Source organism: Parambassis ranga, chromosome 9 (assembly GCF_900634625.1).
Source record: "Parambassis ranga chromosome 9, fParRan2.1, whole genome shotgun sequence".
In the NCBI taxonomy this organism is placed as follows: Eukaryota; Metazoa; Chordata; class Actinopteri; family Ambassidae; genus Parambassis; species Parambassis ranga.
The window spans coordinates 11,808,626-11,831,593 of record NC_041030.1 but is presented as its reverse complement, the minus strand read 5'-3'; the positions used below and the strand labels follow the sequence as shown (position 1 = coordinate 11,831,593).

Sequence of the window (22,968 nt, the reverse complement as noted above, 5' to 3'; positions counted from 1 at the left end):
ATATGTTCACTCTGTACATGTGTTCTGGGATGAAAGGGGTGCTTTCTCCCTGCACTGGTCTTGTATGCCCTGCAGAGACAGGCTGTAATCAACGAGGGCCTAATTAGAGAGGACTCAGTGGGAGGCAGAGAAGTCTTGGGACTCGCCCCACCAAGTACAGAAATACACATTTCCCTAAAACATTGGACTGATGCTCCAACTTCTGCATGTTTGCAGCCTTGCAGGTTTTGTCTAACACTGAATGAAACACTAATTACAAATCCTTAATTTATCATCATTCCATCTGAATATGGCATCAAACTGTCAAATGTTTTATTTAAAAAAAGATTAATGACGTGTAGTCGCATATGTGTGAATTGTGAGGATGAGAAGATGAGAAAGAGGGAGGAGAAGATGGAGACGGAGGGCTGGACATCGATGTGACTTTTTAGAGCTCGGCTAAAAAAACAGTGGGTATAACTCAGCAGGGAGGGCGAGTGCTCGGAAACCCTCCTTCACTCTTACTTTCCTCACGTTACTGCGTCTTCCCCCTTTTTTCCTCTCCGTGCAGTCTGCTGCTCTGCACTGTGCTGCCCAGAAGATAGACAGGGATCACACAGTCTGTGAGTATTTTTAACTTGACTGTTAATTTAAAGTGACTGTAATCAAGAAGAAAAGGAAAATATATTATATGATTAGTGTAAACTAATTGGGAAGTAATCTCATTTGATTTTACAAAGAGTGGTGCAAAGTTTACTTTTACTCATCTTATGTGTGGAACATTTTTGTTGAACTTGTGTTGATATAATTACATGGACATCTATAGTTTACACTATTGTACTATTACAAAGTAAACAGAACAACTGTGTATTACTTTACCACAGTAATTGTAACACACACTAATATGACATATACCGGTAGCCTGCACCTTATTTCTGTACTTTGTCATTGACTGTCTGCATGTTTACTCAATTCAAGTTGTTTTATACTTGTAATAGTATTTTTACAGTATATTGTTTATTTGTCTACATGAAATATTATTTATTTTAATCCTGCAAACAACTCATTTTAACACATTTTAACTCTTTAATTGCCCGAGTTTGTAGATCACACAGTGTAAGAAATGATTATGAAAAATATTCTTAAAGATATTTCCAAATCTGTGTATCAGTGAACTGTGTGGAAAAAAAGATGCAAACGCATCTAGTAAAAAACGTGTATTCGATGTCTTAGTATTTTTAATTATAGCTGCATGTCTAAGTGTGCTGAAATCTTGTAATTTTAGGAGCTGTCTGAATGTGCACCTTCAGATGAAGGTGATGCTGATGAAACACAGGAAATGTAATTTTAGCTGTAATTATGGGGATTCAAAGGGCAGTGCTATCCTATATCTGTACACCCAAGGATGGAGACCCAGCCCACCATGTGGTCCAGCAGAGTGCATACATACATACTTACTGTATGTTCGACCACACAGGAAGGGGGAGGGAGGGGGGCTTTCACACTGCAGCAGCTTCACATATGATGCAGCATGATGCTGATTAGAAGTTCGTTTTTACAGCTCAGTGCTGTGTAATTACTCTGTGTTCAGAGTTAAACAGGTTTTAAATGTTTAGACTCACAGTTCTCTTTGTTAGAGTTTGACTTTGAGAAGAAGGATAAATAATGGAAACAGAGAAGAAAAGTTAAACTGGGTTGGGAGGTTTATTCAGCCAGTTGCACTTTGAGTAAATGCAGGTTTTCCTGGAAGCAGAAATATCCTCATCAGGCCTGTGCTGCTGCTGCTGCTGCTGCTGTGGGCTGGTGCGCAGCAGCTGCTGCTGCTGCCCAGTGTAAATATAGAGGCCACAGCCACAGATCTCCCACGCCTCTGTGCTGCCTTCGGAATATAGCTTCCTCCTGGCTTTGGTGTGGTGGATGGGTGGCCTCCCTCTACTTTACAAATTATAAGGCCTTCAGCACCAAACTTGCTGTCTCCACCCCAAATAAGTATTGGCTACTTTGCTGCCTGCTAAAATAGAACTGGTGTAACATGGGAAGAGGCAGAAAACCTGGAAAACCCTGAGTCAAGACAGATTGAGGAGTTACATGTTAGAGGTAAAGGTTTAGTTAGAAAGCCAGTAGGTTATCAGAAAGTGTGGCACTAGACTTCACCTCTGCACCAGGACGTATGTAAGGCACCATAACCTTTTGTTTCAGTGTGTGGGTTAAACAATCAGGACCAGTGGTGGAAAGTAACTAAGTATTTGTACTTCATTACTGTACTTAAGTACATTTTATGTATTTATACTTAATAAAATAATAGTGCATACTTTATACTTTTACTCCATTACATTTTGCTGCTATTATCTGTACTTTCTACTCCACTACATTTCTACAGTGTTTGTAGTTACTTGTTACATTGTTACATGAACACAGTGCTGGACTGATGTGAGGTCAGACTCTGCATGGAGGTGGTGTCACGCTGTGAGCTGTGTTTTTATAATGAGCCTCAATCGTGATGCTGGTGCTCTGGCTCAGTTAGCTAACTAGTTAGCTCATGTCTGCTAACACAGGTCCATCCATTAATGTCTGATTAACATGAATCATAACATATATCTGAAGCAGGAATACTTACACAGTAAAAATGGTGAATGCCTGTTTTTTTATCACCAGCCTCTCTGTTCACTTGATGCCCACAGCCTGCCTCATGACACACAGACCTGTCCATAGCTGCTTCTGTACTGAAAATGTAAATTAACTACACATTGTCCATTTTAATTTTAAGATGATTTCTTTGATTATTTTAACCTGTTCAGATCCTTTGCAATGGAAATCAATAATATATATTCAGTGTGTGAGTACTTTTACTTTTAATATTTTAAGTACATTTAAAAGTACTTAAGTTTACTTAAGTAGGATTGTTGATGTAGCACTACTTTTACTTGAGTATATATTTTGCTGGTTATTTGTACTTTTACTTAAGTACAAAGCTTCAGTACTTCCTCCACCACTGATCAGGACTCATGCTCATTTTTTGACTTTTAGAGCACCAGTTGAGTATATGCTAGCTGATTCTACTTGTTTGTAATCTTAATGCAAAGCTAAGCTCCAGGCTTTATTGCACAGAATCTGAGTGTTTTTTCGTTGTTGCAGGACTCAGCGGAGAACATGAAGTCTCGCCTGGTTTTTCAGGTCACCTGTGTGACCCTGCTCTCACTGTGCTGCAGTTTGTGTCACTCCAGCCCTCTGTTCTACAACATAACCATGGATGGTAGTGGTGATGAAGCTGAGCTGGAACTCCTCTTCCCAACGTCTTTCTCCACCCGAGCGCCTGTGCAGATCACCACCGCTACCGGAGCTCCCAGCCTCACCAACACTATCACCAACACCATCACCACCACCATGATACGCCTGAAGGACTTTGTCCTCAGCCGAGTAGTGGACTTCCTGCAGGAGAATCTGCTCATCATCATCGTTGTCACCTCTCTTCTCATCGTCATGGTCTTCATCATCTGTTGTGCCTCAGCGATGAGTCACAAACGCAAGCTGGAGGCCTACAAGCCTCCAGCTCAACCAACCAGGAAGTACATGGCTGAGAAAACTGGAGGACATAAGAATTCAAGTGAGCTCCAGGATAGGCCGTATGCCGTTGACCACGTCAAGAGGGTCCACAATCAGGGCATGGTCATGTCCTCCCCCAAGAACCTGCGCACACCCTCCAAGGCTCTGGTGGGAGAGAGAGGAAGAGATGTCAGGTCCTCACCTCGACAGGAGGTCAGGAAGGTCAGAGACGTACAGGAGGTGGAGAAGCGAAGAGATGAACCCAAACACAAAGAGCAGGTGAAGCACAGGGAGGAGGTGCAGCAGAGTTCCAGCAGCAGCACCAGCTCCAGTCAGCCAGTCTGCACCTGCCATCTGAAAAAAGGCCATCACTAAGACCCAAATCAAGGTGTTTGGTGGAGTCGGAGGTACATGGCCTAAAATAAGATCAGATATAAATGAATATTAGAATGACCTTCATACAGAGGGGTGATCGATAAGTTTTTGTCCTCAGGTAGAGAGAGATGAAAAGGTGGAGACCCTCCATGCTGATTAAGGTCTTAGTTCCCCAGGAGGTCCATAAGGTCATGTAGGAAATCCCGGGGGGAGGGCTCCTTCTTACATAGAGATAAGGGCAGAGATTTATATAACTCTACCAGAGTAACTCCACTTTAGGTCACAACCTTATCAATCTCCCTTTGTATACTGTGTTTAAGTAAAGTCATGTCATAAAAACAGACCATCTTTAAAACACTAAAATCAGAACATTGATGTAAAAGTAGTATAAAAAGTAAACAGAACAGATGATATGTGACCAAAAAACAAAAACAAATTCTAATTACATTTTTTATAGCCATCTAAAAGGCCAAATATTGCTACGAGCACATACAATCTGGCTGATTTCTCTGAATGCTGGGAGCCTTTTATTTTGAAGGGGCTCAGTGACCATTTTTTATAACAATACCTGGAAGTGGGCAGTCACTAACTTTTTACCAGTGGATACAGAATCATCGGTTTTTGACATTATACCACTCTGCTACTGAGGCTTATTGAAATAACATGATGACAGAAAAGCAAGAAAACATGATATTTTAATAAATTAAAAATAATCTGCTGTGTGTAATTCTAAAAACAAACGTACTGTATGTGTTCATTACACATGTATTCCTGCCCTCAGTGTGTCCTGCTGTACACTTTTAGCAGCTTTAGGAGCCCACAGTCATTTTAGAGCAGAATCCTTGGTGCTGTATATAATGCAAGTGAAATGCCAGTAAACGTGATGAGTAGCAAAACCTTCTCTTTATATTTACATTCATATTTACTTCTTGTTGCATTATGTTATTTTATATAATCTTTTTCTTTCTTTTTTTAAAGGATTTAATTAGCAACAAAACACAAAAGGAGAATTTGCAGTTTTTGCAGAATTTTTTGACATTTGATTTAATAGAATATTTAGTTCGTGTTTACATATTTATTTGTTTGAAAATGTAGACCCTCCTTCACCTGATAAATACGTCAAATAAACAGGCTTTTTTTAATGTAAAAATTCGGTCTAAAAATATATATTTGGTTTGTGTGGTAGGATCCAAAAGGAAATAAATGAAATGGTGCCATATGTATGGGTGTCATATTTATGTGATTTTATTGTTTCTGTGTATCTAAGTACACATATGAACTGCATGTTGTGATCTTTTTGGGCCAGTTTTTATCTGTTGAACCTCACATTGTCGCCCTCAGATGTTTCCACACAGTTGTGTGACAGTGGTATTGTTTACAAAATTGAAGTTTTGTTTTGCCTACATTTAATAAAACTATTGATACAAATTTTGTCATTGCTAAATGAATCAGCAAGCTAGTGAAAGTGAAGGAATCATATTTTATGATAGTTACCAGATGTCAGATTTGAGATATTTTCTAACTGAACATTTCGAGGCCAAACATGACACAGTTACTCCTCCACAGACTGGCTCCTCTGAGGCCGCTGGCACCGTCACCCTCCAACACAACACTAAAGGAGGAGGTATCAGAGCCTGGAGATGGTGAGAGGCCCTTGTGTCCCTCTCTGGCAATTGTACAAGATTGTTTAAATATTTCAACAGCAGTAAATCAGATGCAGAGAAAAGGCCTTTGTCACAAAGTCTCATGTGTTCACATCAATCTGTCAATGTGGGCTAAAATGAAAAAGACATTTTGAACAAGTGACGACATACTACAAGTACTGATTTATTAGTTTATGTATATTAATACATTTAACAACCACTTCCATCCTGAACAATATGCCTGACAGTTTAAAAAAATCATATATGCATAAGAACATGATTTTTGATTAAAAGAACCTAAATCAAATGTGAGTCAAAAGATCAAACACGACATGACAGCCCAGCAGCTCAGAAGCCAGTGTAACCCTGTGGTGGCTGAAATGTGAGCCCAGACAGAGCCTTGCACTGGGGTCAGATTCCCTGCTCTTTTGTCAATGAGGTGCTAAATAATTCGAGAAAATGCTACCCTTTCACTTTCACTCTTCCCAACAGGTGACAGGGAGACACTCGGCCTCAAGCAGGACCCCCCTGCAGCACACCCTCACCAGCCTTCTCAATGCATCCACTGTTTCATTGAGTTTCAGAAACTTTGACCTTTGGTGACCTTTCACAGGTGAATGCTTGACACCTGTTTCTTTTGTCTGTTTGGTTTTGCACAGTTTTGTTTTACTTTCTAAGTGCGTTTCTATTTTAAGCTTCTTCCCTATCACCCCCGACAAACAATGAGACCTCTCAATCAATTTGGATGGTAAAGAGGATCCAGAATAGGTAATACAGCACCTTAAGGCTGTCATTAAACTTTGATGAGCATCTGCCTGGAATTCTCAGCAGCAGTGGTTATCTTTAGAGGCACAGTGGATCATGTAAGGACCACAGGGAAGCACTTATGCCCATCTCCTGCAAGGAGCAGATAGAACAGGAACAGGAGAATGGTAAGTGATACAATTCCTTCTAATAAATTATCGCTCATACTGGTTTCAAAAATGGTTTAACAGTCAGTGTTTCTGTGGTCGGGGTGTGAAAAAATCTTTACTTCTAAGTTTTTACTTGAATCTGTTTTTTAATGGTGATTTCAATATGAAAAAATGGATAAGAGTAATATTTTTCCCACACCAACTGTTTTCTAAAGGAAACAGGTCTGGACCACATAGGCCAGTTTAGCCAGTTTAGGCTTGATGTAATACATGTAAAATGTAGTCTGGTGTTGCTGGCACTGTTTCTTTTGGATGTGTCTAATGCGCTGGTCCGTCCTCCATCATTCTTCCTAGTGAGTCATGCTTTGGTGCAGATGTGGTGTCCTTCTGGTTCTCTGCATCTGCCCGCTGGCCTGCCTTGTGATGTCTCCATGTCCTCCTGGCTGCTGCTGCCCCCACCCGGGATTCTTGGTCCTGTGTGAGTCACTGGGTCTGCAATCGCTCCCTCGCTCTGTCCCTCTCAGCACCTCTGTCTTGTCTGTGGCCAGAAACCAGCTATGTAACGTGGACCACCTGCTCTGGCCCTTCTCTGGTCTGCAGGAGCTCAGTCTGAGCCATAACCTGCTGGCCCGCTTCCCTCGTGGGCTGCCTCCCAGCCTGGAGTCCCTGTTGTTGCAAGAGAACCGAATCACTTACATCACCTCAGGCGTCCTGAGGCAGCTGGGAAATCTGACTCGCCTTGATTTAGAGGACAACCGCATCCGTGCCATCCAGCCTGGAGCTCTCCAGGGTCTTAACAAGCTGCAGGTCCTAACACTGAAGGGCAATAGGCTTACAAGCCTCCCTTTGAATCTTCCTCCTTCACTGACACATTTAGACCTTTCAGCAAACTGCATCTCTGTCCTGGACCTGCCCTCGCTGTCTGCCTTGGTCAACCTGCAGGTCCTGAAGATCAACAGCAACTGCCTGCGCTCCGTCCCAGAGAACGCCTTCGACAGCCTGCCACGTCTCAGATCTGTGGACCTCACCAACAACCTGTGGGTGTGTGAGTGTGACATTTTGTACCTGTACCGCTGGCTGCTGAGTGCCAGGCTGAAGATGGCCACTGACCTTATGTGCATGGAGCCTGTTCATCTTGCTCACCGTCTGCTTCTCAACCTCTCTGTCATGACTATCTGTCCTCATGTCCTTAAGCCAAATGACAGGACACATCAACATGACCTGTCCTCTACTCTAGAGGAAGAGCTGGAGCCGACGCCACAGAGTCCATATGAACACATTCATCAAGATTTTCCAAAGACTCGTGTCTTACAGTACTCTTTAGAGACTCTGACTTATGAGGAGTGTTTATCCTTAAATAAAACTCAAACAATCAGCCCACTGCATTTAAAAACTACTTCTCCCCCTGAGGAGGAACAGAAGTGCAGAGAAAACAATACAGCACCACAGTACTCTCAGAGCAACACCACCACTGCTGAAGGGACTCAGTCTTTGCTCTCCACAAACAGAGATGCACTTCTTCCTACTCTCAAGCCTGAGCCATTCACTCAGCAGGACTCTGCAGTGATCGTTGGTCTGCTCGCAGTGCTGTGCATACTTGTATTTCTGCTAATGCTGGCTGTGCTACTCGTACTGAAAAAGGTACTTGTGCGGCAGCAGAGGGTAGCTCCAGCTGATGTAGGATCTGGTGGATGACAGCAAGACACACGCTGAAAAGGTTTTAAACTATTTATTATTTTAAAATAAGCACATCATCTGATACAATTGGCAGTAATATTTTTGTATGTGAACCTTAACTGTTGACCTCTTTATACTGAATCAATCATGATAGACCAGTGATTTTTATACATTGAAGCCAAATAAAGCCAAAAACAAACACACCTCAATGCCTTTATTCCTGCTTTTATAAAGAGCTCTACGTTCCATGTGAAAAACGACTGCAGAGTAAGGCAAGTGTTAACTCCCTTGCTTAAAATGAAGGATCAGCGTAAATTAAACATTTCTCTGATAAAAACATCAGTGTGTAGCACTTCAATATAGGAGTATGGGCTTTAATTGAAGACTGACCTCACAGCTGTGGAGATTTGTAAAGGGTATCACCCCCAAAGGCAGCAAGACCTAATGTTTTATCATCCTTCTTCCACACAGCGCTGTGCTGCTGCCACTGCTGGATATCACTGAAATACCCCTCAATGGACAGGGAATTACAACATATTAACTGCTACAGCGTATATGCAGGAATCCTGAGGTTAATTTTAATACCTTTTTGAAAACCTTTCAAAAATATTTTAAGACCCCATTGCCCCCTTTAAGCTGTTGTTAGGAACACATCTTTAACACTTGTAGTTTGCAAGTTAACAGTACACTAAATCCAGAGAGCTATTGGAAGCGCACAGGAGTCTGCCTTTGACTCGTTTATAGGAATTTATGTGCGGTGAAGCCATGTGTGGCGTGTGAGCCTGTTGAATTGTGTGGGTCTCACTCTCAATGCGTGAGCCGTGAAGAGAAATTCAAGAGGCAACATAACGCTAAAAACATAGTGAATTAAGTAGGCACTGGCGTGTTTTACTTTATTTCAGGAACCCAACTCTACAGAAAATCCAGTCTGTAACACGTTTTAAGATCCCGCGGACACCCTGTGCTAGCCTTGGCATGTTCCTATTTTTCGTTCTGTTGTTTCAGTATGTAGTCTGACAGTGCTGCTTTGATGGCATCTTCTGCAAGCACTGAAAGAAAGGGAGGAGTGAAAGAGTTCAGGTAAGTCTTTCAGTTAACAAAATATATGAAAATACTTGACTATTATGATAATTAATTTCCCAACTTATAAAAATGTAAGCTGGTTACAAACTGGTGGGAGGAGCTAGCTATAGGAGGAGGAGGAGCTCAGAATATATAAGCATTTTAGGTGACATCTTCCAAAAGGGATTCTATCAGACATATGGAGCTCAGAATATATATTCCGAGCTCCATATGTCAGGTGGGAGGATGTAGAAAGGGGCAGAAATGATAGAATCCCTTTTGGAAGATGTCACCTAAAATGCTTATTCTATGCTTTATTTGTAAACTTACTGGAGCAATGAAGTTTGACTGGAGGAAGGCGAAGTTCTTTGGCTATATCTGTGTTTTTGATCTTCAGAGCATCATCAACCTGCAGAATGCAATAACATTATTTACATTATCCAGAAACAATAATACCCAGTGTTAAGTCCACAGTTGTTGGCCGTGTTGCACTTACAGACTTCCCCTTCACCCACTCTGTTGCTAGAGAACTTGAGGCAATAGCTGATCCGCATCCGAATGTTTTGAATTTTGCATCCACGATCTTACCATTTTCATCCACCTGAATCTGCAAACAACAAAGAGTCAAACAAAAATGAGTCTTAAGCTGGATCCATACTCCGCGAGACAAAGACATTTTTCCCCCCTGCAGACGTTACGCCCACGAAATGACGTCATTTTTTGTCTCTGACCGCCCGCTGATCCGCACTTTTGTGCACAGGGTCCGGGCCGAACTTTGTCTTTCAAGGCTGTGCGGCAACCATGCTGTGATTGGTCGGAATTTATTGTGGGCGTGATGAAAGTGGAGAAGCGCAAGAGCCTCTCCAGGTATATAGGTAGGTGTATAAACAGCGCTGATTCAACAGATTTAGATAAGACCATACCGGTTTTGCATGATGAGCAATAAAAGAAAGAAAGAAAGGCAAGTCAGGGTGATTTGTCACCCATAACTCCAGACAGCCATTCACACATACCAGATGGTGACTGTTATTACCATTCTATATACTCCTACATACCCGGGCACAACAGGCTCGTTAACAATGTCTGTATATCTTTGCTATTGTTACTTTTAATGTCGCATCTTCACAGCTCATCACCGGACAGTTTGAAGTATCGCAGGCACATTGGAACACAGTAGATGTGCAAATGTGGTCATGGCAGCGGTACTGTGGTCTGAGCTCTTGACCTCCTACCTGAAGTTTCATAACATCCCCACAAGCTGGTGCACCCACCAATCCAGTCCCCACATTCTTGGATTCTTTGTCTAAAGAGCCCACGTTTCTCGGGTTTTCATAGTGTTCCAGGACCTTTAGGGAAGACACAAATAGTTAAAACATTGTATTGTCGCTGTGTTTGTCAAGTACGGACTTAAAGAAGGCGAAGTTAGCAACAGCTACCACTGACAGACACAGCGCAAGCTAATTATTAACAGCTAATGAGACAGTGAGTTTGGTTACAAGTACAGTCTTTAAATAACACGTTTGTTGTCTGTTACCTTTTTGTGATACGAACAGACAGCATTCAGCTCCGGTCTGAGTAACCTTTTGCTAAATAACAACAGCAAGGACGTAGAGTTTCGTACAATCGCCATGTTTCAATTCCGACTAGAGTCGGAAATTGACGAGTGAACACGAGGGATGACGGCCGCTTTTTGTTGACAAGCCAGAAAGGAGGTTCCCTACGGTGGCCCTGAAGGTCAAAACACAGCATTTCAGAAAACACAACAACATTTCACAAAACGGAAAGCGTAGGGACAACACTTCTTGTTTCTGGTTGGACAGAACCTAACGTTAAAAATTACCTGATGTGTTTGCTTGTTTCGCTGCCAGTCAAGAACTGACGCTTTGTGAATGGTCAGCCAAGCGGTTTGACTAGCGTGACCAACGTCACACGTTGGCATAAATTGTTGTTTTTTTGTCATATTTATAGTTATATATTAAATATATAATAGTTTGTAAAAATTATTTTGTAAATCAATAATGAGAGGTTACGTTACGTGATATTACAGAAGAGAAGAGCAGAGACGGAGGACTTTATGCTCACCAAAAAACCTTATCTACCGCTGGTTTTACTTGGCGTACACACTGAAGAGAATCTTTGTTCATTCTGTGAAAGAAACGTCGTTGTGTTAGTCAGGTTGTCATGGTGATGGGGAATATTTGCGTCACGTGGGTGTAGGTGTCTATAAAAACGGGCACTTACTCACTGGCACGGGTGTTCGGAGAGAAGGAAGCTGGGTAGCCACAGTTTTTGTGTGCCCTTTTCCGCAATGTGGGCAGTACATGTTTTCTGCTCTCTCTTTTGTTTCATGTCAAAGCGCATCACAGCGTGAATGGTCTTGACTGGCAGCGAAACAACCAAATACATCAGGTCATTTTTAGCGCGGGTTCTGTCCAATCAAAAACAAGAAGTGTTGTCTCTACCCTTTCTGTAGCGGCAATGTTCCAAAAAGAAATAAAAGCCTGTGACAGGCTTTGTCTGACGCGTGTCCACAGTTATTGCTGTTTGAAAGAATCCCACGGGCGACTCGGCTTCATTCATCTGTTACAAGTCCGATTCAGAAGTCTCAATAACGAAAAATATACACACACATACATATAAACACACGGTCAAAAACTTTTTGGCATAACGACCACACAGCCTTCCAGATCCATCACCATGTGCTTTACCTAAATAAATTCGGCTCCACCCAAGGACCGCCCACTGGTATTTTAACATAATGTCAATTTGCATCTAACTTAGGAAATATACTTGTTCAAATTTATAAACCAAATTAAGGAGAAATGTCGTGTGTTCTGAAATGCTGTTGTGTTTTGACCTTCAGGGCCACCGTAGAGTTCCAGAACGAACGCGCTCCAACTAGCGGCTAGAAGCGGCCGTTACACGCCGGAGGTGGACGGTGAGGTCTGTGACGGGCTCCACCTCTGATCACACTGCTGCTGGCTTGTTAGCTTGTTACCAGGCAGACAGCCTTTCCAACATGGCAGCGTCAGAGCAAACGCAGTTGCAAGACATGGAGGAGGAAGATGCAGGGATGGAGGAAAGAGAAATGGAATCGGACGAGGAAGAGGGCATGGGAGTAGAAAATTCAGACCATGATGAGGACGATTCATCGGAAGACGAGAAGGAAAATGAAGCCGAGATCCAGCGGCTGGAGGAGCAGGTAATGAGGCAACAACATGAGCCAAGCTTGATTAACTAAACGTTAGCCGAGGAGCTAATGGGAATGAATGGGTGGTAGACATAGTCCGCTATATCAAGTCTGCAGATTTAAAACTCAGCGCTGCTCTGCCCTGACATAATTTAACAGCAAGTGCAAATACAGAGACTCTAGCTGCTGTTTATAAAAAGAAGTTAAAAGATACGACGTCATTCAAATAGCTAACGTGATTAGCCGTTCTGCTAATTTGTGATGCTAATAGGTTGTCTCGTATCACACGCGCCTTTTTGCTATTTCAGCTAGCATTACAGAATTCAGTGTAATTAGGAAGAATGGGCATGTGGTCATAAAAAGTACAGTCTGTCCAAACTTTCAGTGTGTGTGTAACATAATAAATGTGCTTCATCTCGTCTCACAATAATGTCATACATTTTTGTTGTTGCGATTTTACAGTAAACGAGAAAAAAAACCGTTTCTGTTGAGAAGAGTGAAACTGTGTGACAGATGTGTTTTGGATTAAAAGTTAGCTCGGTTGACGGTTCTTAGGTTATAATATCAGTTTGGTGTTTATTTTAGTTGAGATAAAAATGTCTGGTATATGTCACCCTGGTAACATGTCTTGTCACCCTGGTAACAACATCTCTTTAAATTTCCAGCTGTCGATCAATGCCTTCGACTACAACTGCCATGTGGATCTGATCAAACTGCTTAAGCAGGAGGGTGAACTTTTTCGTCTGCGAAAGGCAAGGCAGAAGATGAGTGAGCTTTTTCCTCTCACTGAAGGTTGGTCTATGTCTGCATATATTTACAGTTGTGTGAGTCAACTCCTCATAATGTTATTTTCAACCCACATTTTGTGTTATCCTGCAGAGATCTGGCTGGATTGGCTTAAGGATGAGATCCGTGTCACTGATGAGGAGTCAAATCGAGAGAAAGTGTATGAGCTCTTTGAGAGAGCTGTAAAAGATTATATCTGTGAGTGAAGCCCACCAGTGTTGCCACCATTTAATCCCTGATGCTCAGTAGCGACATGATTTTAACACTAGTGTTCATACACAGGTCCAGATATCTGGCTTGAGTACGCCCAGTACTCAATTGGTGGCATGGGGTCACCAGGTGGGATAGACAAGGTGAGGTCCATCTTTGAGAGAGCCGTGACAGCTGTGGGGCTTCACATGACCAAAGGACAGACCGTGTGGGAGGCGTACAGAGAGTATGAGAACGCGATTCTGTCGACGGTGCAGGTTTGTGTTTCCATTATTAAGAGTGATACAGTGCATGTTATATTGATATGATTTTATTTAGTGTAGCACAATTTTAACACCATGTTCTCTGCTGTCTCTCCTCTCAGCCTCCTCCTGGCAGGATTCCCAGCCGTGAGGAGCAGGAGCTGCTCAAAGCTCAGCTAGAGCGAATTCATACACTGTTTCGCCGCCAGCTGGCGGTTCCTCTAATGGGTAAGCATGATGTCTCTTCTGACCAGATAGTCTGTTGTAAAATGGATTCGGTGCCCTGTTGTTCCCATATGTCATGATCAATCCAGAGAGACTGAATCACTGCATTAAAAAAGAGCTGTTAAGCTGGTTGAAATGGATGCAAATTTAGAAAGAGTACATACACCAGCTTCTGGCAGCATTATTAGGGAATCTTAGCCCATTCCCCATTGGCAGAGGCCTCCACTTTACTAATACTCCTGGGTTTGTGTGCTGCAACCACCTTTTTCAATGGGGTTCAATTCAGGCAACTGTGATGGCCACTTCCTGGTTTTCTATTAAAACCAAGCCTTGGTGGATTTTGAGGTATAGTTAGGTTCATTGTCCTAACCCTAGCTAAGGGGGTTTACCCACCTGCCTGTGCTTGAGACCACACCTGATTTGCAATTGTGTGCTCTTATGAAGAATTCTATTCATGGGGTCGAATAAGTTTGAGTAGAGTAGTAGTACTAAAAGTGGGATTTAGTGTTGAATTTGAAAAAACATAATTCTAGTACTATTTATTTAACTTTTTAAACTGTGCTTCTGTGATTTGTTTATTGCAAACGACATTTTAAATTTTATCAGCACACCTAAAATGCCCAGGGGACTGAATACATTTGTACATACATTACTGTTGCTCTCCTGCTCTGTAGACATAGAAGCCACCTATGCAGAATACAAGGAGTGGTCTGAACATGGGGTGCCCGACACAGTCACACAACAGTACAAAAAGGCTGTGCAGCAGATGGAGAAGTGCAAACCTTTTGAAGAGGCCCTGGTAACTGGCTTGGATCTATCTTTTGTAGTTATCCCCCTTTGTAACTTTTTAATAATTTAACACCTTTGCTGTGCCACACAACGGCTTGTTGCAGATGGTAGCAGAACCTCCTAAGTTGGCAGAATATCAGGCTTACCTGGATTTTGAAGTAAAGGAGGGCGACCCAGCACGCATCCAGATAACCTTTGAGCGGACCCTGGCAGAGAACTGCTTGGTGCCAGACATGTGGGCAAAATACACCACGTATCTTGTGAGTATAACTCAGTGGGGCTGTTGTTTAAAGGCTCTCAGTCAGACTGTAATGTTTGGTGTTCATAGAAATTGGACTTGTTTCACATGCTGTTCCCTCTCAGTATTAAAGTGATTAAAGTGTTGTAATGAACTTATCTTGATAAATTACCACCTGTTCCTGCAACTGCTCTTCCTGAATTGGTCATTTCTCAGAACATTTTTGTCCAATTTAGTAATAAAGGAGCTGGGTGTGTTTATGCTTGCTTATAAAATAAATATCCAGATTATTTCAACATTTTCTTTTTGGCCATTGCAGGACCGTCAGCTGAAGATAAAAGATTTGGTTCTCTCCACTCATGAACGTGCTGTCAGGAACTGCCCGTGGACCATGGGTCTGTGGAAGAGCTACCTGCTTGCTCTGGAAAGGCATGGAGCTGATCATCAGACTGTGTCGGGTAAACATCTGTTGCTCTTCTAGTGACATTCCTGATTTCAGTTTGGATTATCATTTCATTTGTTTCTTTCATCATAGATGTCTTTGAGAAGGCATTGAATGCAGGCTTCATTCAAGCAACAGATTATGTGGAAATTTGGCAGGCGTACCTGGATTACCTGAGGAGACGTGTGGATTTCAGTAAAGGTGAGAACAGTTTGTCACTGTGTTAGAAAAGGCAAACACTTGAGGTCATTCTGTTACTAACACTGTTAGCATTTTGCAGAGTCTAGTAAAGAGTTAGAAGAACTACGTGGGGCTTTCGCTCGATCTCTAGACTACATGAAACAGGATGTTGAAGAACGTGAGTGGATTTCACACAGATTTTTCTTTTTGTGGTCTTGGTTTGTGTTTCCCCTTATTCACTGCCTTGTGTCATTGTAGGGTTTGGTGAAAGTGGAGATCCCTCTTGTACCATAATGCAGATCTGGGCAAGGATAGAGGTAAGCAGTGTTACTATGACAACCATTTTCAATAGTTTGAATTGTGTAGTTGCAGTAAAGATTTAACAAAGCCTGACCATGGTCATTAGTTTATATAGTAGTGGTGGTTTGTAAAGCATTTTTCCAATAATGTTAACACTGTTGAGACACTGTATAAAATATGTTTTTGGGATCCCCTGACTTCTAGCCATAAATATGCTGTTTCTATAGAGGTGTAGAATGTTGTGTTACAGTAAAAATGATCCCACATTGATTAAAAATGAGTGTAAAAATGCTTGGGGAAATGATGTCATTTAATATATTTTTATATATATATATTTTGGACAAAAAAAATGAATATGGATATATCTGCATTGGCGAGTGCGAATATCTCATGTTTTTCTTCTCCTTGCCAGGCTCTCCACTGTAAAAACATGCAAAAAGCCAGAGAACTGTGGGATAACATCATGACAAAAGGGAATGCCAAGTACGCCAACATGTGGCTGGAGTACTGTAACCTTGAAAGGTCTGTCAGGGTGTCAAGTGTGAAGAGAGAAACTGTGTTCATTGAAGTGGTGCCTTTGTTGATAATGAGACATATCCTTGATATACGTATGTTTTTTTTAACCTGCAGGTCATATGGGGACCCTATTCACTGTCGGAAAGCTCTGCACAGAGCAGTTCAGTGCACCTCAGACTATCCAGAACATGTGTCTGAAGTCTTGCTCACCTTTGAGCGGGTGGAAGGTGAGTCATCACTTTAAAAAGAGAGGTAACCAGAAAATAAAGAAGATTTAAAGAGTCACAGTGTGTTTTTGTGTATTTTCTCCATGCTTACAGGATCTTTGGAGGACTGGGACGTTGCAGTACAAAAGACTGAAACGCGGCTGAACAGACTTAATGAGCAACGAGCAAAGGCAAGGGCACATGTTGACAGTGTACAGAGCTGATGTATCATTTGGCTACTCTTTGCTAATGTTACCATGTTCTACCCATCTGCTAGGCGGCCGAAAAAGAGGCTAACATGGCTCGACAGGAGGAGGAGCGGGCTGAACAGCGGCGAAAGACCAAGGCTGACAAGAAGGCTCAGAAGAAAGTGCAGAAGGGAACTCAAGCTGGGGAGAAGAGAAAAGCAGAACAAGATGATTATCAGGATGAGTGGAATGAGGACTCGGGTAAGATGGACTTCTTAGCTTCAGTAAAAATCCTTTGTTTTTATCTTATCTTATCTTATCTTATCTTAACCCTTTTTGGCAAAACTAAGTGTTCTATTTCTCTGACATAAGCTCCTAAAAGGCAGAGAGGAAACGGTGACCACATCAGCGAAGAGTACATGGAGACAGAGACCGGACTTTTTGGGAAGAACGCACCCCCTGGCTATAAGGCTGCTCCAGCTGTCTCAAAAAGAACCGCTCTCCAGAGACAGGAGGATGACAAGCCAGAGCTTCGAAATGACAACTCCAGTGTGTTCATCAGCAACCTAGGGTACACCCTGGAAGAGCCAGAGGCAAAGCTCAGGCTGCTCTTTGAGACCTGTGGTCCAATCAAACAGATTCGCCTTGTCTCCAGCAACAAAGGAACCTTCAAAGGTTATGGCTATGTACAGTTTGAATCACCAGTGTCAGTCCAAGAAGCCCTGAAGCTGGACAGACGGGAGGTAGAGGGCAGGCCCATGTTTGTGTCGCCTTGTGTAGACAAAAACAAAAATCCTGACTTTAAGGTAAGCCTTAGGGGATGAATCACTGAATTAATTTTCCTTAAAAAACAGCTTAAACAGATATTTGCTGGCAGGACACAAGGGAGCACTTCATCAGTAAAGAACTGCCTGAGGGTTTTGTTTCTATGACAACATTATTATGACAATGTAACCAGCATCACCAGCACCAAGAGATAAGCTTTTTTTGTGCTGTGTCGAAACTGCTTTTCTTTTCTATGTGCTGATTTCTCACATTAATGTCTCTGCAGGTGTTTAAATACAACACTTCAATGGAGAAACACAAAATCTTCATCTCGGGGCTGCCCTTCTCCTGCACTAAGGAACAACTGGAAGAAATCTGCAAAGGTTATGGCACCATCAAAGATGTACGTCTGGTCACGTATCGCTCAGGAAAACCCAAGGTGAGGTTTAAAGCGGGGGACGGTGTCCAGATGTATTCTTAAAAATAGCAAAACTGATGGAGCTAATGATTACCACCTTTGAAACTGCAACAGTGGAGCAGATTCAGTGTTCTTGAGTTAACCCTCTGTTGTGTGTGTCTGCAGGGTTTGGCATATGTTGAATTTGCAGATGAAACAGAGGCCTCTCAGGCTGTGCTGAAAATGGATGGCCTCGATGTACAGGGCAACAACATCTCTGTGGCTATCAGTAACCCTCCACGCAGAAATGCAATGGATAAACCTGGTTCCAGCAGGCCTGGTTCAGAAATGATGCATCGGCAGGTCTATGGATCGTAAGTGTGACGACACATTTCTCTCATTACATATTTCATTAAGAGACCTGAAACTGGTAATAAAGAATGTTTGTCTTTTTCCAGGAGAGGAAGAGGACGCACCCAGCTCTCATTACTCCCTCGCTCCCTTCACAAACAAGCCGCAGTAAGCAAAGTGGAGAACGGGACGACAGCTGCTGGAACACCAGTGACAGACAGCGCAGCAGTGACAGCAGCTGGAGAGCCGAAAACTTTATCAAATTCAGACTTTGCCAGGATGCTTCTGAACAAGTGAGAAGAGAAATATGAGCGCCGTCACACTGAAAGCCATGTTGTGTCCTTATAAACTAGTGTGATGATTTGTTTCTGTAATTGGTTACCTGATGTTCCGTTAAGCTTTCTTCATCATCTGTTCTGTGAAGTTGCCTTAATTGCCATCACATCCCATTTTCACCCAAGATTCCTCCCCAGTGTGACAGATCGTTGTGTTGGAACTGTTTGAAGATTGATTGCAGGCTGTTTTATAAAAAAATGTGTATCATATGTGTGTAAATATACTGTATCTAAATTTTAAGTCTCATGTTGAAAGGTCTCTTCTTGTGTTGGCACATTAAAGGGATTTAACAGAAGCATATTAGGGGAGAGTATTTTTTTAAATATTCAGCCAAACGTATGAAAAGGTGTTTTGAAGAGGTTTATACAAAAGTTGGCATAATGTAGTCAGTGTGTCTGTGTGCGCGTGATGAAAAAGGCATTCTCCATATAGTTTTAGGAATTGTACAACTCATCTGGACCTCTGAGCTAATGGCACTAGCCCATTTTCCTTTTCTGACTAGTAAGAATTGATGATTTTTGCAATATGAGCAACCATGTATAAATGTTATGCTGTGAATAACCCCTAAAAGTTCCCTTCAAAGTGTCTTTTTCTAGATTTGTTATTAGGGTATAAAAGTTGCTCTCATGTTGTGTAACAGCTGTATCAGTCTCTGTACGCATGTCATGATTTATCAGTTTTCCTGCCTCCACTGTAGCTGTCACTGTGACCTGTGTCTGTTCAGGGGAAGAGCATTGATAAGTCTCATATATGGGCTGAGGAAAACACTCCACTTCATCCTGTGTGAAATCTGAAGTGTGCCCGAGAGCAGGATGTGAGTGATGGTGAGGAAATGTCTAAATGTTGTTTGGTTTGGTTTATGTCTCAATCTTAAACCACACATTGGAGTGTCCTCAAATATGACAATAAATTGCTTTTCTTTTCTTACATGGTTGAATGTATTTGGGTTTTAGACAATTGATAAAATGTTTAACTACACCTGGCTAAACAAATAAACAAACAAAAACTTCATCCCTGCAGCTCTGCCACCATACATTGGATTCATGGAAACACTGAAAAACATATTTACTTCTTAAAAGTGATTCTTTGGACTTTTCCTAAGTGTGATTTGCACTTGGTTTTCACTCACAATATTTTGATCTGCAGCTCCTTCAATACCAGAGAAGAGAATCTATGCAGTTTTTCCGTTTTAGTTACCCCCCTGGCAATTCTGTATATAATGTTCAGTTAACTCATTTTAGAAAGGTGATAGTTTGTAATAAATATAAATCTAAATTTTTAGATGGAATACAAACTGTATGTACTGCTCTCACCACAGTGGCCTAATTGAAAAAAAAATCTTAGTATGTTGGTCTGTAGAAGTCGCCTTCTGTTTTCTGTCCAATACTAAAAGTTGTATTAATGTGCACTATGCTGTTGTTTTGTATAATTTCTATAGTTGGAATAGAGGTAAATAATAAAATGCTATTTTTTGTTGAAACTATTTATTTTCCTGCTTTTTATGATTATCCCCCCTTTTCTACCCTTGTGTTTTTGTGTCCTTATGAAAAAAAAAGTCATGCTTTGTTTCCTGATCTTAAACTTATTTTAATAAAGTCATGTAAAATCATCAATGGAACGCTTGTATTTTAAAATAATAAATATTTAGATACATGAAAGTGCATTACAGTGTCAGGAGACATTAACTTGTTAAATGTTCAAGCACTGTGCGCACCTGCAGTGGAAATCAAAGGTATCTCAAGTTAAACAACACAAAATTTCATGTCTTCATGTCAGCAGTAGTAAAACTTCACATTGTATGCAGATGAACCTAACACTACTCTGGCAATATGTCTACAAAGTACAAGTAGTAAAGACATGAAATAAAACTCAGATTTCTGCATTAGTTTTAGTCACTCAGTAGCTGCAAAAACCAAACTGACACAGTTATGATGGGATTGTTAATAAAAAAACTTTTAGATTATCCCTGCATGCCAGCACATCATGCTCCCTTTATCAGCTCAGTTGTGGACTGGGATGGTCTGTTTGCAGTCAGGACAGGCCTGCTCCTGGCCAGCTCCTGGTAGCCCGACAGCATGCTCTGTTGTAGAAATCAACAATGTATCCAAGGTTATTTCTGTACATTTGGCAATAAAGCGGATGAACGGCCGCACATCACCCTCATTGGCTGTGTCTAAAGCTGCATAATATTCAGCCCTTTGCTCTTTACGAATAGTAATCGGTGGATATCGAGCTTGCATGAGCACAAGATTCATGAGTAGCCGTGATGTGCGTCCGTTACCATCTACAAATGGGTGCACATACACCAGTTTGTAGTGTGCAAGAGCTGCATACTCCACAGGGTGCAACTGCAGAGCCTCTTCAGAGTTGAGCCAATGAACCAGCTCCTGCATGTGTCTCTGCAGATCCTGAGGGTGGGGTGGGATGTGATGGCCCACAAACACTTGGTTGGTGCGCAGTCTCCCTCCTTCCACCGGATCCACATAGCCAAGCACCCGCCGGTGAATCTCAAGGATGTCACTGACAGTCATGTCTCCTGATCTGGAAAGCAGTGTGGTGTTGATGTACTTCATGGCTGCATCCACACCAATGGCCTCATTCTGCTCCTGAAGGCTCTTTCCAGGAACAGCATACCGCGTCTCGATGATGTGACGAATCTCAGACAACGTGAGCGTACTGCCTTCAATGGCCACTGTGTGGTAGATGTGATGGTAGTAGGTTTCCTCCATCACTCGCCGGAGTGCAGAATTGCCTTTAGGAATGGACATAAGCCGACGCACTTTACTGTCAATGATGCTGAAGTAACGCTGGTCAATCTCCTCCACCAGGGGCAGAGTTCGGTCTCGGCTGATCAGAGCTCTCTTGTTACATGGTGAGATGGCTAAAGCTTTGGTGTACAGGTGATCTGCTTGGACGACGTCCTTCTCCTCCTCTAGAATGGTCCCCAGCTCAGTCAGGGCATCCACAAATTCTGGGTTCATGCTGAGCGCATGCACCAGAAGCTTGTGGGCCTTGTCCCTCTTCCCAAGTTTCTTCATCTCGAGAGCCTGCTGCAGCGCTGCTTTGGCCTCCAGCTCCATCTCTACATTTTAGGACAGGAGGTAGAAGTAATAATGCAACAGGTCTGACAAACCAATATTTAATATTTCAAAAAAGACTGTTGTCAAATAATGATTAGTCATATTAAGAACCTACAGACAATGAATGGTAGACATTATTCTCTTTAAGTTCTGAGTATGTGCATTGAAATGGATTACACTTCTGCATGTCTGTACCTTTGCTTGGCTTTGACTTCTGAGGTAGCACATCAAGGGCAGTGAATGGGACGGTAAGGCTGGTGGACTGTACAGCTGAGGAGTGTTGTGAGCTCCCCCAGAGCAGACAGCGGAGCTGAGCAATGCTCTTCAGCGAGCCACAGCACCGGTCCTCCACCCCAACTAGAGGCATCAGGAGTGCCACCAGGGAGCCGAGGATAACGCAAAGCAGCGGGCCCCATCCTCCGAGGACACGGGCGCTGGTGTAACGCCAGATCGTCACAGCAGCCATGATGAACCCAAGTTTGATCCTCCATCCTCCATCATCTCGTGAAACAGGTACCCATCTATTTCCACCCTCGTCGAAGGGCAGCAGGCAAGAGGGAAAACACGGTCAGCATGACAGCTGGGAGAGTTAACAACACGGACGTAGAAATTCCGCTCACTTAGCTAACTTTTACCGCTCAAGTGTTAGCTAGCTATGTTTATGTCGTATTTACGTGATTGTAGAAAGAAGCGTTTGAACACAAACGTAATAAAACGGCACACGGTGGCAGAATTATCCACGTAGTTTGGCGTCGGTACTTCTGTGTATACAAAATATACACATCATCCACTTCCTCGGGCTGAACGTGTCAACATCCTGGAATGTCATTGGTCAGCGGTATTTTGAAGCACGGTGCTGATTGGTTGAAAGTGTGGCAACAACCAGAGCAATAGAGTAAAGCAGTAGCCGCGAGATCCCTAAGTGGCATTTGGCATGCCTCGCTTGCGGGAGTGGCATGTGGCGATCTGTGGCTCACATGCCCCTGTTAAATGCAACATGCCATTTTGTTGGGGGATGTTTTGGTGGCATGTAGTGCCCGTTTTGGACATTATCGCTTAGACAGTCTGCTCAATATGTACCACTCATATGGCGTTTGTACCGATGTGTCAGCGCTGGGTGTTTTAGTGGTATGTGCCGCTTCGTTGCTCCATGCCACAGTTTTGTGGATGTTTTGGTGCCATTTAGTGCCCGTTATGGGATTTATAAGTTGGACAGTCTGCTCTAGCACCATGTGTCACTGATATATTATGTGCCGCTGAGCATGGATCTTCCAGTGGTACGTAAAGCTCTGTGGCTCATATGGCTGTTTTTAGCGGAATGCCACTGTCTGTAC

General features: G+C 42.5%; 5 protein-coding genes across 6 annotated transcripts; 3 read left to right on the top strand and 2 right to left on the bottom strand.

The window, feature by feature from the left end:
- The first annotated feature begins 543 nt into the window (after positions 1-543).
- On the top strand, positions 544-3,897 carry LOC114441162 (transmembrane protein 119a). The gene is made up of 2 exons (XM_028413954.1): positions 544-602; positions 3,115-3,897. Exon 2 carries the CDS (start codon positions 3,130-3,132, stop codon positions 3,895-3,897), a length of 768 nt encoding a protein of 255 aa, XP_028269755.1. The 5' UTR covers positions 544-602; positions 3,115-3,129.
- Positions 3,898-6,885: 2,988 nt separating this feature from the next.
- On the top strand, positions 6,886-7,691 carry tmem119a (transmembrane protein 119a). The gene is made up of 3 exons (XM_028413953.1): positions 6,886-6,932; positions 7,003-7,569; positions 7,649-7,691. Exons 1-3 carry the CDS (start codon positions 6,886-6,888, stop codon positions 7,689-7,691), a joined length of 657 nt encoding a protein of 218 aa, XP_028269754.1.
- Positions 7,692-8,994: 1,303 nt separating this feature from the next.
- On the bottom strand, positions 8,995-11,582 carry iscua (iron-sulfur cluster assembly enzyme a). The gene is made up of 7 exons (XM_028413785.1): positions 11,435-11,582; positions 11,276-11,338; positions 10,728-10,921; positions 10,426-10,539; positions 9,690-9,800; positions 9,524-9,602; positions 8,995-9,180 (listed from the first exon to the last, which is right to left on the bottom strand). Exons 3-7 carry the CDS (start codon positions 10,821-10,823, stop codon positions 9,113-9,115), a joined length of 468 nt encoding a protein of 155 aa, XP_028269586.1. The 5' UTR covers positions 10,824-10,921; positions 11,276-11,338; positions 11,435-11,582; the 3' UTR covers positions 8,995-9,112.
- Positions 11,583-12,103: 521 nt separating this feature from the next.
- sart3 (spliceosome associated factor 3, U4/U6 recycling protein) lies at positions 12,104-20,063 on the top strand. The gene is made up of 19 exons (XM_028413782.1): positions 12,104-12,395; positions 13,049-13,175; positions 13,263-13,367; positions 13,452-13,636; positions 13,744-13,849; positions 14,521-14,645; positions 14,740-14,895; positions 15,193-15,331; positions 15,409-15,516; positions 15,596-15,673; positions 15,754-15,812; positions 16,208-16,317; positions 16,426-16,538; positions 16,632-16,708; positions 16,795-16,966; positions 17,078-17,511; positions 17,757-17,909; positions 18,054-18,241; positions 18,326-20,063. Exons 1-19 carry the CDS (start codon positions 12,213-12,215, stop codon positions 18,513-18,515), a joined length of 2,808 nt encoding a protein of 935 aa, XP_028269583.1. The 5' UTR covers positions 12,104-12,212; the 3' UTR covers positions 18,516-20,063.
- Positions 20,064-20,150: 87 nt separating this feature from the next.
- Positions 20,151-22,455, bottom strand: ficd (FIC domain protein adenylyltransferase). 2 transcript variants are annotated; one of them, XM_028413784.1, is made up of 3 exons: positions 21,830-22,455; positions 20,859-21,636; positions 20,151-20,634 (listed from the first exon to the last, which is right to left on the bottom strand). In XM_028413784.1, the coding sequence occupies exons 1-3, from the start codon at positions 22,098-22,100 to the stop codon at positions 20,586-20,588; spliced, it is 1,098 nt and encodes a 365-aa protein (XP_028269585.1). In that variant the 5' UTR covers positions 22,101-22,455; the 3' UTR covers positions 20,151-20,585. The 2 variants fall into 2 exon arrangements, with proteins under 2 accessions (XP_028269585.1, XP_028269584.1); XM_028413783.1 differs by having other exon boundaries at positions 20,151-21,636.
- Positions 22,456-22,968: the final 513 nt, after the last annotated feature.